This window comes from Macadamia integrifolia, chromosome 5 (assembly GCF_013358625.1).
Source record: "Macadamia integrifolia cultivar HAES 741 chromosome 5, SCU_Mint_v3, whole genome shotgun sequence".
Classification (NCBI taxonomy): domain Eukaryota; kingdom Viridiplantae; phylum Streptophyta; class Magnoliopsida; order Proteales; family Proteaceae; genus Macadamia; species Macadamia integrifolia.
In genome coordinates, this window is record NC_056561.1 from 18224293 (window position 1) to 18243448 (window position 19156).

Below are 19156 nucleotides of genomic sequence, written 5' to 3' on the forward strand. Positions count from 1 at the left end.
TCTCTCTCTCTCTCTCTCTCTCTCTCTCTCATGCAAATAATTAGATAAACTTGGGTTAGGTTCTATTTATGTTAGGCCTATGGTCCAATGAGTTTTCATTATAATGGGTCACTTTAATGGGTCTACGATATGGGTAAGATCTAAAAAATAAGATTTGCTATTATTAGTTTGATTAGACGCCTGTATTTTATTTTTAATTGTTGATTAAAGTGTTCTTTTTAATGAAAACATATTAAAAGAATAAAAGAAAAGCTTATAACAGTAAGCCAGAAAGGCTAACCAAGGCAAGGTCCTAACCAAACAAAACCACAGAAGAGGGACTAAATCCTAGACCATGGGAGTAGATCAAACCACACAGTAGGGGCCAAAAACAAAACAAGGGTTGAGAAACATCCAACCAAAGAGGGAATGCATCGAAACTAGGGGAAGGACAAAACATTCAACCAAAAACAAAACCCAAGGGAGAAAAAACATATGATACAAAAAATTGTGGGAGACATGAAGTAAAAGAAAAGTTCCAAGAGTAGGCAAGATGCCTATTTCTTCTAGAATCAGGGCAAATGGCACAGTTGTGAAGAATTTTATTCCTTATTTCAAAGGAGATATAGCATCCCCAATCTATTCAATGGATCGCAGGGAGGAAGAACACCTTATTTAATTCCTTTCCCTCTAGTTATGATGAATCACTGAATTGAAAGCCAACTTTCAAAGGAATCATCGCAAGAAGATTTTTCGTTGAAGTTTCTCAAGATCTATCCCTATTCTTTGTCACAAGGAGGATAACTCTGAGGGAGGGGGTGGCATAATTTTCTAAGGTATCATTCCAAGACGAACTTAGAAAGGGACATGAGAAGCAAAGATTGTCCACATATTCAAAGGAGTTCCAATAAAAAGACAGAAAAAGTGGGATGATCAGATTTCTTTGAAAGAGAAGCTCCTAAGTGAAAAAGGAATTGGTTATTTGCTTTCCAAGCCATACAAGAATGCCTTGGGATGGAGGAACTGAAATAGATCAACCTACACTATGGAATATTAGGGGAACTAGTTCACACCAAGTTCCAAGCACAAGAAACATAAGAGGAATTTGAAAAATTAGCTATCCACTAGACCAAATCCCCATTACCACTAGGTCTTAATCGGAGATTAAGAAGTTTTCGCCCATCGCATGGGAACTCTTGGGTCAGGACTCCAAACACCATCCCTAAGAATGGAAGAAACCTTAGAAATTCTATTAGACCTAGCATCATACCTAATTTTGTTCTCATAATTCATGATCATCACAACTTCAGGATCGATTCCAATTATTAAACCAAATAAAGGTATCAAAACCATCAATAATAGAAGACTAGATTGAATAAAAAAACAAGATGTCTGTATTTAAGGATTTTCCTCAAAACCCAAGAATTATCCATAGTGTAAGGAGCCATCCAAATGGAATCAGCTATTAAGCATGTAGAATAACCTAATCTACTCAAATGGTCTTCCTTCTAGAGGCAATTTTTCAAATAAGCTTGATAACACCAAAAATATAAAAGAAATTAACTTGCCTTAAACTAAGACTCCCTCATTTTCTGGAAGATAAGCATTAGCCCAATTCATAGGATGCAAAATAAAAAATATGGTTGTCTTAACCCCATGAAAGACTCAATCTTAGAAGAGACAAAAGGCAGAAGATTGAAAACCCCAGACCAATAAATATAGGAGTTTTGTACTAAAGAGCTCAAGATGCCCCCATTAACAAAAGAAATTTACTTTTCCATAATTTTGGACTGAAAAGTGTTTTAATTGGGTTATATTAGGTATTAATCAGTCCAGCCTTGTTTAAAGATATTTTCCTTTATTTTAGGTTGAGATTTAGTAGTAGTAGACTGTCTCCAAGGTAAGCTAATAGTTGAAGATGTTTTAAGCCTAGTTTGGTTCTTAATTTGAGTTTTCTACTAAAGTAGATGTAACTCATGTAAGAGCTATTCCTTTTCCACCAATTTGAGTAATGAAAGATTGGCTTTTGCCTCTGGTTTTGTGGTAATTTAGAGTGCTTTCTGTTGTGGTGATTAGTAGCTTCCTTGGTTATGATTTAAAGTTAAGCTCTCGATTTATGATTGAAATAGCTAAGTAAGATACCTATACCGATCTAGCTTCTTGAGATTCTTAGAATTTCTCGGATCTAGGCCAATTGACACCCAAATGTACTTTTTCAGATACCTAAATGTAATTTATTCAATTCCTAGAGAAAGGGGTATGTGTTCAATCATTTTCTTTTTCCCTCTCCACTCGGACCAATCCACCTACTCAACTTCTTGTATTTAAAGTGATTCATGTATCTATTGTTGGGGATTCTTTACCATAGAATTATATAAATAATCTCATTGATGTTAGAATATAAGAATCATAAACCAATCATAAAAGATTAATCATGGGTGTAGTCCCTAAACCAAGAACACAGAAACATATAGATTTATCACATACATGATAAGCAATGGGAGTAGAAGAATACTTATGTGTAAGTTTAGAAATCCCATAAGTACTGATCACGTAATTCTCTCCCATGTGCTTGAAGATTAGTCACATGAAGATTGTAACAAAGAACTACACAATGAAATTTCAGCCGTTAAGATCTTCTGCAACCTTTCACCTTTGGAATACTCTCACATGTACTATTCCCGTGGAAGAATCCGTGCTTCCAAAACCATGAAGATGTTAAAGTGACGGCTGCAGGGACCTTTAACTTCTATTTATAATATAATCTCTAAAATCCTAATTCATTCTCATAATGGATTGGGTTAGGAGTTTCCTAATCAAAGTGGATCTATAATTGCTTGGGCCCAATGGATCAATTGGTATTAGTTAAGCCCACATAAAAATCTTAACAATCTTTCACTTGGGCTACACTGATACTGATGTCTTTCCATTGACACCTGGCCAAATAATCCCAAGACTAAACACCACTCACACAAACTTTGATTCAATCAATAATCTCTATTGTTGAATAATATTAGAAAATACACCTCAATATACGGCATATAACTATCTAATGTACAAATAATAAAAAACTATCAATCCAAATCACCTGGAAACATATATATATATATATATAAGGAATTGATATCATACCTATGATCACATGAAATATACATTTCCTTATAGGTCCTTTCCTGATCTAAATACCAGCCTACCTTGAAAATCTCGCAGGTAGTAAACTTTGAGATTAATCTATACTTAGTAAATCACCCATTTCTTGAATTAATATCTTACTTTGGCGTACCGCCATGTCTAACTACCACTTCTATGGATTTAGGTTAAGTACCACCATAAATCACAAACTTTGACAAATCGTCTGTGGTTCATTACCACAACCATGAATTTATGTTAAATACCACCATAAATCACAAACTTTGGTTAAATACTGTCATACATCACTAATCCTGACGAAATACCGTCAATTACCTCGACTTATTGTCAATTACTTTGACTAAGCACTACCAATAAACCTTAGTAGGCACACCCTTTAAACTTTGGCTTTTGCCATCATGATATCTTTGGTTAAATGAGATCATAAAACTCCTACTAACCAAGCATATCAAAACCTCAATAATACCAATGTCAGAAAACATGGCTCTTGAACACTTTGTTGATAAACTTGGGTGACATCACCTCTGAGCAAATGTCACATTTATCTTGAAAAATACACAATTGAACTGAATGTACCACTTTGGTGGGTTTTACTCATTCCTATCATGTTTTCCACATTTGAGATGAATATATGTACAGAAGTGTATATTTTAATGTGTTTCTTACACAACTAGAGACAACACAAACAAATGAAGCATAAATGTATATAAATAATTCAGAGAACAAGATTTAAGATAAAATCATTCTAAAATTACTCCAAAATCAATATAAAATTAATAGGGTAACAAAATTGTTCTTATTTTTCTTCGGTTGTGCTTTGATCAACAACAACACATGTTTGGGTTTTCTGATAGCTAAAACCAGATCAAGTAACCCAAAAATCTCAGGTATGAAACATGCACACCAAATAACTAGGCTATAAAATGTAATATGTTCAACTAACAAATAAACTACACAAGAATCACAACCATAACTATGTTCCTATCATTTGGGCTAAGAATGCTCTGGTCCTCTTACAAATCAAAATTTACTATGAAAATACAATTATTTTTATCACCTATGAGCTTAGACGCCTCTAGGTTATAGTCCTTTATATACATGAATTTTCTTTAATTTTGGTGACATCACCTTTGGGCAAATGTCACCTACTTTGTTGCGCTTGAAAAAATAGACTGCTCTACTTTGGTGGATTTTACCCAATCCTTTTATAGCTTCCTAAAAATATATTGTGCAGTATAAAATATACGAAAGTTCACACCTAGTTTAGTTCTAACATATTTATCCATCCTAGGGTGTTTCAAACAAAACATACAAGTATAAAATGACATGAATATGAATTTACTATATTTTTCAGTCATAAATAATTTTTCAATATCATGATAATAATAAATTAATGCAAAACTAAAAATAGTTCTTTTACATAAAAAATAATATAATACACTGAATTTATCCTCCCACTAGCAATTTAGTATATTAAATTTATCCTCCCACTAACAACTCAGTATATTGAATTTATCCTCCCATTAGAAACCTAATATGCCAAATTTATCCTCCTACTGGTCGAGCCACATAAAACAACTCAAGGTCTATAATTCTATCCTCCCATTGGTTCGACCAATCATAAATTAATGCATTTATTAGATAACATAATTCGTTAAATGTGACATACATATAAACTTGTTCATATAAGCCCTAAAACAAAAGAAAACCAAACATTTTTATCAATTAATGTTCATAAATAGGTTTTTAAAGAACAATGACAGTGTTTGAGAACTTGGTATTGGATTGATCAAAATTGATACTAATCCAATCCAATCAATCCGAATTGATCTAATCGGAATACAAAAATAACACATTAAATAAACCTATAACCTATGGTCATAGTCATCAAACACTCATCCACCCTATTGCCATTGATCAACTGTCTAATACTTTTTAGGACAAAAATCTTTACTTTAAAAGCATAATACCAAACTATTGATTTGGTTTTCCTAGTATAGAAAACTAAGTCTTTGAGGCATATATAGACCTCCATATTCTCAAGCCACTTTTAAAAGCGTTCAGTTTAATGGTTCAACTCAAGGAAGAATAATCTATTTAATATATAATTAATGCATGTAACATCAATAAAATTAAAATCAATATTACATCACTAACTATTAAACGTAACCAGAGTGTCAACTAAACTACATTCTCAACCTTTGGGTCTAGAATACACTGGTCCACTCAAAAACTACAATGACTATAGAGCTCTTCAACTTCAAAAATTACTGTCACTTTTAAATGAATAGCAACTTCTAGGTTAAGGTCTACTCAGAGTACACTTGTATTTATGTTTATCTTTGATAATATCGCCTTTAAGCAAGCATTACCTAATTCCTGCCAATAATTTTCTGTCTTTGAAAATAAGACAAAATCTTTGAGTTACAAACCTATTATAGTAATCTTAGATTTTACCACTTTGGTGGGTTTCATCCATTCCACTGCAATAGCTTGCAATTGAATTTGACAGCTTAAATTTATGAGTTATTTAAATATGAACTAAATATCAATTTACATGTACAAGAACAAGTATGTAACTATTAACAAAAAAAACATTATAATTCTCAATTATCAATTACTTCACGAGTGTCAACCGGAACTACATTCCTGACCTTTGGGTCTGAAACATATTGGTCCACTTAAGTTTTCGCTATTACTGCGAGACTTCTTCTAACTTTCAAAAAAATATCGCCATCTTTGGATAGACAACATCTTCTAGGTTGAGAAATTCCTATTCTATTTTTTCACTTGCTTTAACTTTAACTTCTCTTTGATAATGTCACATTTGGGTGAACATTAACAACCTTACTATCAATCATTATTCTCTATCTTTTTAAACAAAAAAGACTTTTGATTTGTATTATATTACAATAAGGTTGAACTTTACCACTTTGGTGGATTCCATCCAATCTTACTGCAATAGTCTGTAAATTCATTCTGACAACTAAAAGTGGGATTATTTAACCATGAATAAAAATTATTCATAAAAAAAAGCATAAACTATCATTACCAATAATAAACAAATTCATATTCTGATATGTAAGTAATGTATGAGTTGATTTTATTTTATTTCTTTCAATTAATGGAAAAATAATGAAGAATCATAAAACACCCATACTTATAACTTATACAAAATAGATCATAAAATTTGATCAAAACTAGGTTCATAATATATCAAAATGAAGAGCACGAAAAAATGGACTCAACGTAAAAAATCAAGATGAAAAATTCTTCACCATTTGCCTGTACAAGCCATTTGAAGTTGTAGAAAAATTGATCAAAATCAATCTGGTTTGCCCAAACCAATCGGTTCAGAGAAGTGGTCTAATCCTGTTCTGACATATTAGTTCCGGTCATGGTTTTAAGTATCGGTGCGTATCGTGTTGTATCGGCCGATACGTATCCGTATCGGTAGACATCAGCACGATACATACCGATTCGCTACGGGAAATTTTGGGCCTCTTTTTGTGTATCGTACGTATCGTATTGTGTCGTACCGTATCGGTACCGATACGTATGATACTCTATGATACGAACTTTTGAAAATCTAAAAATTCTCGAGAGTATTGATACGTATCGGTACCATATCGATACGTATCGAAGGTACAGTACGATACGGCTACTTAAGTGTGAATTTTTTGTTGTTTGAAACAAACACTTCACACTCTCACCAACAGTTTTCTATATTTTGCTTCTTTCTTTCCCTTTGATTTACACATTTTTTTAGAGACTCAAATGGTTGATTGAAAGAAACATTGTGGAAGTGAATGGTTCAAAGAAGGAGAGAAACATAGTCCAAGAAGAACCTTGAAGGCTTGAACTTGAAAGTTGAAACATTTGAATAGTAAGTTCTTGAATCTTTACTCATTTTTTTCAACTTTAACATTAGATTTTCAAGTTTTTTTATAAATCGAAGGTTCATCATACTTAGAATCACATTTTGTGCATCATTATTACATGAAATCATTGGATTTACAAGGATTTACAAACTTTTTTCAAGAGAAAATGAGGGTTTTATTTTTTTTTCAAATTTCTTAGATCTACTCATGCTCAATGGTTAAAAATGTTTAGATTTTTTATATGTTATGTAAAAACAAGTGTTCTACAACTTCTATGAAAATTTTTTATTTTTCTCAAAAAATATATTTTTTTAATTTTTTTATTCCGAAATTAATTTTTTTTTTTTTTAAATCCCCAAAATTTTTTTTTTTTAGAAAATTTAGTTCTTTCAACTCTTAAAAATAATGTCATAACTTATAATTACTAATTACATGATTTCAAATGAAACCCACATTTTTTCCCTAAAAAAGTGAGGGGTTTCAATTTTTTTTTTTTTTATTTCTTAGATCTACTCAAATATATTGGTCCACACTTTGTTGATTTTTTATATGTTCCTTAGAAACATTTAATCTACAACTTCTATAAAAAAAATTTAATTTTTCTACAATGAATGGGAGACCCACTACCATAAATATTTCGACTGGGGTAAATATTGTGTCTATATTCGACAAGTGCAGAATATCATCGCAATTGCTCCTATTGAAGAAGAAGGTCCTAGCCAAGGATTTGAACCACCACGACACTCTTCACGGCACTCATCACAGTGGCAATGGCAATGAGGAAAGAAAAAACTGTAAGAAACTCAAACTTCATCATTTTGAACATTTTCAACTCAATATATTTGTCTATCAATACGATACCCTCTACTTAAGTATTTATGCATTCTACATGTTATATATAGCTTTTTTTTAACTATTTTTTATGTAAAAGTGTATAAAAATGTGTTCCCTATCTATTTATGTGCGTATCTTTAGCGTATCTCTGATACGATACGATACCCTCCGATATATATATCTTAATTTTGACCGATCGATACAGCGATCGATACCGATACTTTAATCATTGGTTCTGGGTAAAAATTTGGGTCTTTGGGTCGGGTATCTAGGTCAAATTCGGGTCTTCGGACGAATGGTCAACGACCTGATCAACCTTTTGTCAAGTCAAACAAGGTTGGCCATGGGTTGATTCACTGCACCTCCAAGTTAACTCGGAAACGCTACCGTGTTGACCCGACGATGATTCGGGACCGCATTTTTTTTTTATTTCTCTCTCCTTGGGCAGCCAATTTTTTGTGATGCTTTCTGGCACATCCAGAGGTTTTCGATGACGTGCAACATACCATCGCTACCGTCTTTTCATCCTCTATAACTTTCGTGAAGAAAAGTTTTTGATCCGGGACCTTTAAGTGATAGTAAAATTAAGATTTTCATGATTTGGGACTCAAACCCTATACAAAATCAATTTTTTTTTCTTTTTTTCTTTGATTTTTCTTGATTCTAACGCCATAAGGGTTGGCTTTGATACCAATTGTTGGGGATTCTTTACCAAATTATATGAATAATCTCATTGATGTTAGAATACAAGAATCATAAACCAATCATAAATGATTAACCATGGGTGTGGTCCCTAAACCAAAAACACACAAATATACAGATTTATCACATACATGATAATCAATGGGAGTAGAAGAATACATATGTGTAAGTTTAAAAATCCCATAAGTATTGATCACGTAACTCTCTCCCATGTGCTTGAAGATTAACCCCATGAAGATTGTAATAAAGAAATACACAATGGAGTCCCAGCCGCTAAGATCTTCTGCATTCTAACAAAGAAGATCCGAGTAAGATATGCACTTCTCCGGGAACCCAAGGAGACGAACTCTTCACAAGTGATGAGGCAAAGAAATCATCCATCGAAATGGAGTATATAATAATATACTATTAATTCCTTGTATATACCTTGCATCAAATCAATGGAAGACTTGGCTATAGCCTAAATTAGGTTATAGTTCAGGTTCATAGGGTATGGCACAATGTCAAAGTCGCCTTCACGTTAAGAAGATTTAAAGAAGAATCAAATGTATAAAATCGTAATGTATTTGGTAATGTCTTCCAAAGTGTCAAAAATGGGGTCATTGGTGATGATTCCAGCCCTGCAAATTATTTAGTGATTTCTAATATATCTTTTCTTTTCTTTTCTATTTTACTTTCAAATCCAATTCTGTTACACCCCTATTAAATCCTGATTTCAAAAACTTTTTTAAAATTTCTATTTTTCCCATAGAATTCTAGTGTCCTACTTCAACATGTATTTCTCCAAATCTCTTCTTTTAAAAGTAATATTTTGAATTCTGATTTCAGTTCTCTGTTATGCTTCTAGTTCTGAATCTTGTAATGGTTTTGAAATCTGGACTTTTCAATTAATACTAGAAATCCTATTGCATCTAGGATGTGTTAAATCTTCAAATCTCTAATTAAATCTGCGTTGGTTGTTCTATTCTTACTTTCTGTGTTATTAGGTTATTCAACTTTAGAGCCTTTACTGATCACTGGTTTAAACTCTGTCATGCGATTCTGCAGAACTTGAACTATCCTACTTCCAATAGGATTCTGTCATATTTGCGGATTTATCCATCAGATTTAGACCAAATTTGATAAGATTACCTATCTAGTTAAGAACAGCCTTCTACCAGAATTTTAGAATAATCCCACATATACTCTTTTTGAGTTATCTAATTTTACCCTAATCTGGTTTGTCCTTAGGTCTCTCTCCCTCTCACACTCACACACACACACACAAGTGACTTACTCTGGACATTAGGGGAGGGTCCAAATGTATGCAGCCCCTTACCCTTGCTTCGGGGAGAAGCTGTTTCCTAACTCAAACTAGAGAGAGAAAGAGAGAGAAGGGATTGGGATTGGGCTTGGGCTTGGGCTTGGGCTTCTATTTAATCAAGCTAGCCTAAATGAAATATACGTGTGTGTGTGTGTGGATTGGGCTCATGCTGGGCTTCTTGTTAATCAAGCTTGGCTAAAGGAAATATAGAAGAAAGAACGCTACCTGTTGGCGCAGGCGCACTCCTTTACACAACAAGTGCGAAAAGACCATACTACCCCCGAGATAAAGATCCTCTCACGTGCCTTCCCATTAGTCCACGTGTTCATGTGTTCTAGCAAGGTAGCATTCTCTTGCCCATCAAATATATGTGGAGAGCGAGAACCTTGTCCGCTTATGTATTCCCACACTTAGACATGTGGGATGGATTATCGAGGAGTAAGGGCATCTTTTCATAGCCCACCTCATGTGTCTAGGCATGGAGAACACAAGCCAACATGATTCTTTTTCCCATTCGTGTGTGTTATATAATATTAGGGATTTTTTTATACATAATATTATGGATTGAGTTCTTATACAGTGAGTGTAGTGTACATCAGCATTCCTTGAGTTTATCTCTCTCCTCCGGCAATAAAGGGGCAAAACTATAATTTCATGTGAGGAGGAGAGAGATAGCACAGGAGTTGTTGCTGCTTACGCCATCATCTCAGACAAAGAGCTCAATCCTCTTACTGGTAGAGCGATAGAACTCTACCGGTCTGGTGTTTCCTACATCAGACCAACAGGTCAATGGGAGGGTGTGTGGGAATCTAATCAAGGCATACAACGGGTGGCACCCTAGTCTTTTTGTGCCCACATCAGTTGCGACGTTTTCTACACCAGATTAATAGGGTTCTTTTTTCCAAAATGGTATAAAATCTTTGTCTTTAACCCTCTATTGTGTGGATTAGGGGTGTCAATCGGTCGGGCCGGTTCGGTTTCGGTCGAGCTTAATCGGGCTTGAAGACTTTCAAAGGCTACACCGTGTCCGCCCATTTAATTAATCGGGCTTAGTTATTGAGGGCATGGTACACTTTATATTCGGTCGGTCGGTCTCGGGTTATAATCGGGCCACCTTAATCGGCTTTAGTCGGGCCTTAACCGGGCTACGGACATGTTTAATGTTAAACGGGCTTTAACCGGTTTTTAAACGGGAACTCTTTAAAATGTGCTATTATATTCCGGCCCACTCATGCAAGCCCAAAAAAATGACAATAAATCAATAAATGATACCAAATATAACCATTATTTAAAATGTGAACATGTCTTTACTTGTTAGTTTTTATTCTTTAATTTGGGGGGTAAATAGGTATTCTACAATCATTAAAGGGTCGGGCCAAGTCGGTGCACAATAGGCCGGTCTCGGTCGGGCGTTATTCGGTCGGTCTCGGTCGGGTGCCCGACGGTTCAAGTAGCAAAACCGAGATCGACCATTTATAAAGGGGCCGGGCCGGTCTATAAACGGTCGGTCCCGGTCAGTCTAGCCGGTTCGGGCCACGAATTGACACCCCTAGTGTGGATTGAGGTAGGTAGGCAAGATGGTAAATGGGCTACACTTGGATCCCAGTGAAGTGGGGACATTTTTGTTATTGTGCACATATGAGGCATCTTTAATGTACCAAATTTAGTGGAAAATTAAAGGGAAAAGACCAAAGAAGTACTTTTGCCAAGATGTTCTTGTTTGGAACCGAGGAGATCTAAAATTAACTCACAAACCAACAAGAGATCTAAAATTAACTCACAAGCCAACAAAAAAGAGTGTGAAATTGGGAATGGGGTAGAGATTAGAGACTTAGAAAAGCTAGGTATGTAGTGGCCCTTCCACTTACATTAACCAAACATTTTCTTTTTTTAATTAGCGCACATGTTCTTTTAACGTTTGTGAGGTCACTAACCTCAGATTTTAACTTTTGGCTTATAATATTACAAAAACATAAGGTTACAAAGCCCTAATCTGAAGCTTTGATTAGCCTAAGCACTTGTAGGTTTACAATTTAGGTTTGAAGCTTAGCCTGAAAATTAGAGTCATGGAATGAGTTATAGCATCATCTTTTCATTTTCTAGAGTGATTGTTGTGAATGATAGTGTTTTTCATCGATTCTTGTGGTTACAAGCATTTACTGGAATTAATAGGAAATTCTTATGCCCTAAACAAGCTACTAATAGGGAGTCGCTATTCTTATCAACAGACAAGATATAAAAAAAAGATGCATCTAATGCATTAGGTTCCCACCACTGTAAAATTGAGAAAGGATCATACTGAATGTGGTTGTATCTGCTTTTCAAAGAAGCTATTTCTTAATTCGAACATATGACCACTAACTCGTAATAAAACAACCTTGTCATTGCGTCGAGATTCCCCAGTGTCCCTCATAGCACACTGAAATTCTTCTACAAACTTGAGATGGCAATTTAGGCACTGTGTTGGTACTTACCCAAAAAATAGTAATAATAAATTTTTTCTCACTTCCTAAGGCATTTAATGACGTAATATTAAATTGATATGAAATAATAAAGCTGTGGTGCAGCTTAAAATCTTCTCCAGCCAACAAACTTTGAATCTTTTGAAAATCATGAGTTCAATCAGAGTCTTAAAAGTCGAGAAAGTAATCACAATAGATTTGATTGTCCCAGCTGTCACCAACAATCTCTGTATCCGTCTCTCTGCTTTTCGTCCTTTCTCCTCCATTTTTTCTCCACACTCTGCAGATCAGCAGCCCACAGCAGAGAATTTGATTAAAGCCATGAAACAAGGAGAAGGTGTGCAACTCTGTTCCCCTTCCCCCAGTTCCCTCTCTCTCACTAGTCACTATGAAACTCAGTAGAGAGAGAATGAACAAAGATTAGTTAATTGGAATTTTTCAAAGATTCAAAGTTTGGCAGAGTATGCTTTTAATCATTTAAACATCTTGAGCTTCACAAAAGAACCCTTGAAAAGCAAGATTGTGGGACCTGTGGTGATGTGTATGGGTCCAATTTGGATGGGTGGATCCAAGGCCAGGGTCTTTAAAAAGGGGGGGTCTAGAATTTGATGAACTGGTCTAGGGTGTAAAAGCAATGGCATAGACCACCACTAAAAACCATGGATTTGGAATCCTTCTTCATTAAGAATTCACATTCTTTTTTTTTTTTTTTTTTTTGGATGAAAATTAGGAATTCACATTCATAGACCATATAATATATCATAAGATAAGAATCTTTCTCTCCCTCCATCCCATGGTGTTTATGATCTGGTACTGGTAGAGTTTTGCTCACTTTCATGTAGTCCCTCTTTCAAAAATAACGGTAGCTTTGGATTTTGTTTGAACTTTGAATGGCCAATTTTAGAAATCATGAATAGCTCTTCTTTTTGCATTTTTTTTTTTTTTTAAGGGCAAAGACTTCTTTTGCAGTTGTTTTTTTTAGGGGTAAAGACTCTTCCTTTTGCAGTTGAGTGCTCATAATGCTTTCTTTACCCATGAAAGAAGGCTGTGTGCTAATAATACAACTTTGAATGTTCAATGATTCTCACCTCTTTTTGGTTCTAGCTCTACCACACTTCTAGCAAAGTTTCACACAATAAAGCAGCTCTATAAGACCAAGATAGATAATTTCAAATTCTTAATAACTAAATTACGTATGGGCCCAGTTCTTATCCATCGCCATATGTACGTACATGGTCTTGCCTTTTGAACATGGACGGCAAAAATGTAATTGCACAATTGTATACGTACACGGCCTTGTATAAAACCTTATATGGATTAAATATGGTTTATACACTTCTTAACACCCCGTCCCCCTACCCCTAAAAAAAAAAGACATCGTTTATCACTGATGTCTTCATTCCATATGGATATAGTATTGGTAAAACGTGACTACTATGTAGATTAATGTTGGTTGTGAATTGTGATAACTTTTCGATCCATCATCCATAAAGGGGAAAAAAAACTACCTCCAAAGCTGTGTTCAGTAGCCAAGAGAAGAAAAGAAAATGAAAGAAAAAAAATACAAAAATTATACATTTTTCTTGGTTTAAGAAATTCCATTTTGAGTTTGGCATGTCCTAAACCAAGAGAAGATTATTTTTTGAATTTCAAAATTCACCTTGGAATAATGAAATTTTCTTTTGTTACTAAAAACATAAGAAAATAAAATATATAAACTTTTCTTTTCTTTCTTCTAATGGTAACCAAATATACATCCTTTTGTTATTTTCTTACCATTTCATATTTTATTTTTTATTTTTTATTTTTTCTTCTCTTGGCCACCGAACACAGCCCAAATGGGACCCAACATAATTTGGAGCTTAAGTACCAATTAATCCAAATGAGCCAGTATTTCCAAAGCATGTGCTTATAAAGAAGGGAAAGACTAAATAACCAGTAAACTTTTTTTTTTTTTGTCATTCAAAAGTGTTCTTTTTTTTTTCTTCTTTTTTTATGAAGAAAGCAAAAGAATAAAATAATAAAGGACATCTGTGTAATGTAAGATGCAAAAATGAGAGGACAATGATCTTGCAATTACTCTGTTCTCTCATTCAGAGGACAAGAAAAGTAAAAACCAGCTATACATTGATTGATGATATACCCCACACCCACTTATGATAATCCCATGATATGCTCTTAACCAAGTAACTGCAGTACACCACTACACTACCTAGGACAAACAAACCCTATATGGCCATAACCCATTTCCCCCCCACCCCCACCCCCACCCCCAAAAACCAAAAAAGAAAATAATCAAAAACATGGTCTCTGTATGTAGAGAACCAAACCTCCATTTCCATGGCTTTTGAAGGTACTAAAACTAATAATAATCACATCACATTACTCTGATGGTGGTGAAGGACTCTGCTTTCATGGCCCCCAAACTTAGACTCTAAGCAAGTAGATACTGAGCTCAGGACCTCCAGTTCCATCTGGGTTCATCATGTAGAAAGCCTCAGAGTCTCTAGACCCAACAACTCTCTCAAACTTAGCTCTCATGTACATCAATTCACCTTCAGACCCAGAAGCCCCATTCCCAGGCAACACACCAGCACCCATTGAAATGGGTTCCACAGATTTCAAAACCTTCCAATCCTCTGCTCCGCATTCACGCCTCACAGCAGATCCACACTTCTTCCCATTACAGTAAGTCCTCCACAAAGCTTCTTCCAGTAGCTTCACCCCACCTTTCTTCTCCTCCACCTTCTTATCACACTCTAAAGCAATCCTAACCAGCCCAGATGCCATTTCCCGAACTAAACCGCTAGTTGGAGTTGCGAGTTCGATCAAGAATGCCGGTTGTGACTTTGGATCCTCTTGGAATGCGAAATGTACATGACCCCTTCGGTAGCCGAAGAGGGTACCCACAACTCGACTGCCCAGCCCAGATGAAAACCGCGACCTGTTCTTGCCGAAGGCGTTGAGGACTGAACGGAACCTCGCAACTGCCACTACCGGCATCTGTTTCTTCCTTGTTGATGATGCTGAAGTCGCAACTGCCGGTGCCGGTGCCGGTGCCGGTGCCGGTGCTGGTGTAGGTACTGAGACCTTTGGGTCTCCTCCTTCTTTGTCCTCGTCAGAGTAACGATGGGAGGTGGAGTTGATGGTTAAAATTTCTTCTTCACCATCTTCATCTTCAACCTTCCTTCTCCAGTGGAAGTGTCTCCTGGAGAAAGAGAAGGAGAAGGAGGAGTCATGAGGGGTCTTAGCCATGATTGTCTTCATCTGAGAAAGCAAATCAGAAGAGGCACAACTCCTTAAGAGAGTGGTGAGTGAAGAGAGAGAGAAAGATAAAGATAAAAGAAGAGAATGAAGATTTGGAGATTCTGTTTCCTTCTCATTTGCTTTGTGGGGATGTGGGGGGGTTCATTTATTCTTTGCTTCTAGTCCTTTTTGTCAGCCCTGTGGAACTGAGAGATTGCAAGAGAATCCTGACAAAAGGAAGGTAAGCAGCCCCACCTAACTATATTAGGGAAATAAAGAAAACAAGTAAACAGGCCAGCAAACATCAGATTAGATTGTGTAGAGAGAGAGAGGGCCGGATAGTCACACAAGAGAAGAAATGGAGGGACTTCACACAGAGAGAGAGAGAGAACAGTAGAATCTGAGGAGACAATTTTTCTGTCATTTCTTTATCATGTGGGGGCTGGGAGGGGAGTGGGGCAGGGAAAGAAAGGGAACCTTGACTGACCACTCTGACTTGCATCGGAAACAGTTATGAGCAGGTAAAGCTACACCAACCGTACCCACCAGGCCCCACCACCACCACCACCATCACCATCTCTTTCCTTTTCTCTTTTGTGGGTCCTACTCCCCTGTTCTACTCTCCTTGGACTCCTTTTAAGTTTTACAGTATTACCCTGATGTTTCTGTCTCCATTTCTTTCCCTTTCCTATCCCAAGTGGGACATAGGTACAGTTAGAGCTGATGAGCAAAGTGGATTGCTTTCTGTTCAGCTCATCTCAAGTATGGCTTCTAGCTACTTCTGTATAATCATAGAAAATCTCACATTGAGTGAAGATGAGTTATGGAATACGTATATATGATGCAACCTCTCTTGTACGATACGATGGACCCACTTATCAAAATGGACAATATCATGTTATGGGTTAGATCGATCACGCAGCACTTCAACTTCTACTCTTGCTGAAGAAGAAACTATTTCTTCCAAATCTGAATATTCAATACTCTCATTCCTGTAGATTTTCACCCTTTTTTGGTAAGATTTTCTCCCTTCAAAGGTATGTGGTAGGACTTTGGAGTAGTTCCAACATAGTAATTAAGGATTCATCAAGCACTCCTACCCACTGTCTAGTTTCTCTTCTCAAGTTTGAAATCTGAATTGACCTTGAAATGTCCGTTGTAATAGACATTTCCCCATCCATTTGAATATGGTAGGTTGGGTAGCTGTGACAATATTTCTGTCACCAAAGTGTATCATGTCTGTGGGACCTATCAAATGGTTGGCTTACTGACCTGCATCATGTTCACCACATGTTCTGAAGCCTGCAACACCAAGGTCAACCTAACAGAACTCCTGGAGTTGGAGGTGCACTCTAAGTCCATGAACTCACATTGTGCAAGTCTCTATTGCACCGACCTAGTTTCACAGATCAACCAACATTTTATTTACAATTTAAAAGTGAGATGAGAAGATTCAAATGAAGTCTCCCATTTAAGAAATCATTTGGTAGGAGGGTTATGAAGAATTCAAGGACTTGCTAATGTTTCTATATGTGACCTAATATAACTACATCAGATGCCATGCCCCAAGAATGATCTCAGCAGAGATAATGTATCTTCAATGTTTTGCAAAGTTACAAAACATATGAGGACATCTTGGTCACAATGGAGGGAGCAACCTAACCCCCGCTTCATGGAGAGGATGTTTCCTTACTTTCCATGACCACTAGGTCACAATGGAACAACCTTACAGTTGCACCAAGGTCCACCCTCTTGCAACAGTAATACTGCATCTAAAATTTATCTATTCACGAAAAAATAATCAATGCTTGGAAGCATTACCAAAACATGGTCCATTCGCATAAGTAGTCGTGCATAATTCTTCATGTACATAAAGACCAACAGAAGGTTGTTAAAATCCCTGCACCAAACCAGACTCCTTCGCACACCACCCCCCCCCCCCCAAAAAAAAAAAAAAGAGATGAAAGCAAATAACATAAGCCTAAAGAGATCAAAGATGCCATCTCAATTGGACACCTATAATATTTATCCACAAATACATTATGTTAAATGAGACTTCATACATTAATGAAAGAGGGGTATCAGTTACAACTTACAAGCTCATCTTTGATCAATACAGAAATTACTTTACATTCTGATTTAGCATCAATAAACAATCCAGTGCTTAATAATGAGATCTCAAATAAATGAACTACAAATTACATCTGCAGTTGACTCTATCTAGGGCGGAAATAAAACTGCTGTGTCGTTCATTACCGATAATTTTGATGATGATGGTGGTGATGACGATTATACCTGTCCCTCCCATGTGGAGATGAATTAAAGCTGGAGTATTGACTTTCATAGTTCCTATTCTCAAAAGAAGGTGAGCTGTAATTCTGCGGTGACAACATTGGATTGGGGGATGAATATGGCAAAGAACTATAAGGACTGTGATTAGGGGAACCTTCACGGACCAAAGGGCTCCTCCTCCCTCTATCAGACAGAGGCCTCCCTAAACTTGGGCTTCTAGGTATTGGAATACCTCCGGGGTTCTGAGACTCACTTGTGCTACCAGATAAGGAGGGACTGTCACAGCCAGGGGGGCCATCATCTCGATGGTTTCTGGACCACCCTTGATCATGGTACTGCCCATTTCCGAAGCTACGTGATGAACGACTTGACCTTTGGTGCGATCGGTTCCTTGAAAAGTCAAGACTTGAACCCCCTGGTGGACTTGCCCAACGTCGTTCATCTGCATTCTCAGGTAATGGTGCGTTTATTCCAGGAAATTCAACACTCATCTTCAACTTTAACTGTGGTGCAATTGGCTCCAGATCTTGTCTTTCAAAGATTTCTCCATCCTCCTGATCTTCCTTACTTTCCTCATCAGCATTTATTTTAATTTCCTCATCAGCATATATTTTAATCCCTGATGACTGATCTTCATCTGGATCTAAAAATGATCAATCAAGATAAACGATTAATAAATAAAAAAAATGTGAACTGAATCAAGTACCATAGAGTATCAATGAAGAAGAGAATGACATCAAATCAAAAAATAATAATAAAAAAATTATCCGGCATATGTATTCCAGAAGAATAGCATTAATACTCTGGCATGACTGGAAACTGAGGTAAAAAGTGATGAAGTCAGAATTGAACTAGATGCACTTACCAAGATATCCCGGCGGATAACCCAATTCACGCATTCTGAACAGCCATGGAGGAGGATCAAACTCCTGTACAAAAATATACAGAGAATTCATCAACTATATATACAGAGAATCTAAAATGATGAATTCAAGAGGGAGAGAGAGAGAGAGAGAGAATTGCAAAACAGTGTTTTCCTCGATAAGTTTGTCACCATAAACATCTCAGGTTGGTTGGAAGTAAACTATGATCTTCATGGTAATTACCTTCAGAGAAGAACAAAATAGATATATCCCTTCCCATGGAAAGTCTAAGAATTGCTAACCCAGTTTTATTCCTCAACATAAAACCCCTAGGAATAGGATATGGACCCAAATACAAATCGTTGCTCTTAATTCTTTTGTCAGCTAGTACATCCAAGACAATTGGCTGCTATGGGCTTTTTTTTTTTTTTTTTTTTTTTTTTT

At 36.1% G+C, this 19156-nt stretch overlaps 2 protein-coding genes across 2 annotated transcripts in view; both read right to left on the reverse strand.

The window, feature by feature from the left end:
• Window positions 1-14365: 14365 nt before the first annotated feature.
• Window positions 14366-15717, reverse strand: LOC122079945 (protein MIZU-KUSSEI 1-like). The gene has a single exon (XM_042646747.1). The coding sequence runs from the start codon at window positions 15576-15578 to the stop codon at window positions 14739-14741; it is 840 nt and encodes a 279-aa protein (XP_042502681.1). The 5' UTR covers window positions 15579-15717; the 3' UTR covers window positions 14366-14738.
• A 1822-nt stretch (window positions 15718-17539) lies between these two features.
• The window catches only part of LOC122078633, a 23343-nt gene continuing 21726 nt past the window's right edge, over window positions 17540-19156 (reverse strand). Inside the window, exons 8-9 of the mRNA XM_042644707.1 lie at window positions 18715-18778; window positions 17540-18492 (exon numbers count right to left, since the gene is read on the reverse strand). Coding sequence (XP_042500641.1) covers window positions 17810-18492; window positions 18715-18778 — 747 coding nt within the window. The 3' untranslated portion in view covers window positions 17540-17809. The remainder of the gene's footprint in view (window positions 18493-18714; window positions 18779-19156) is intronic.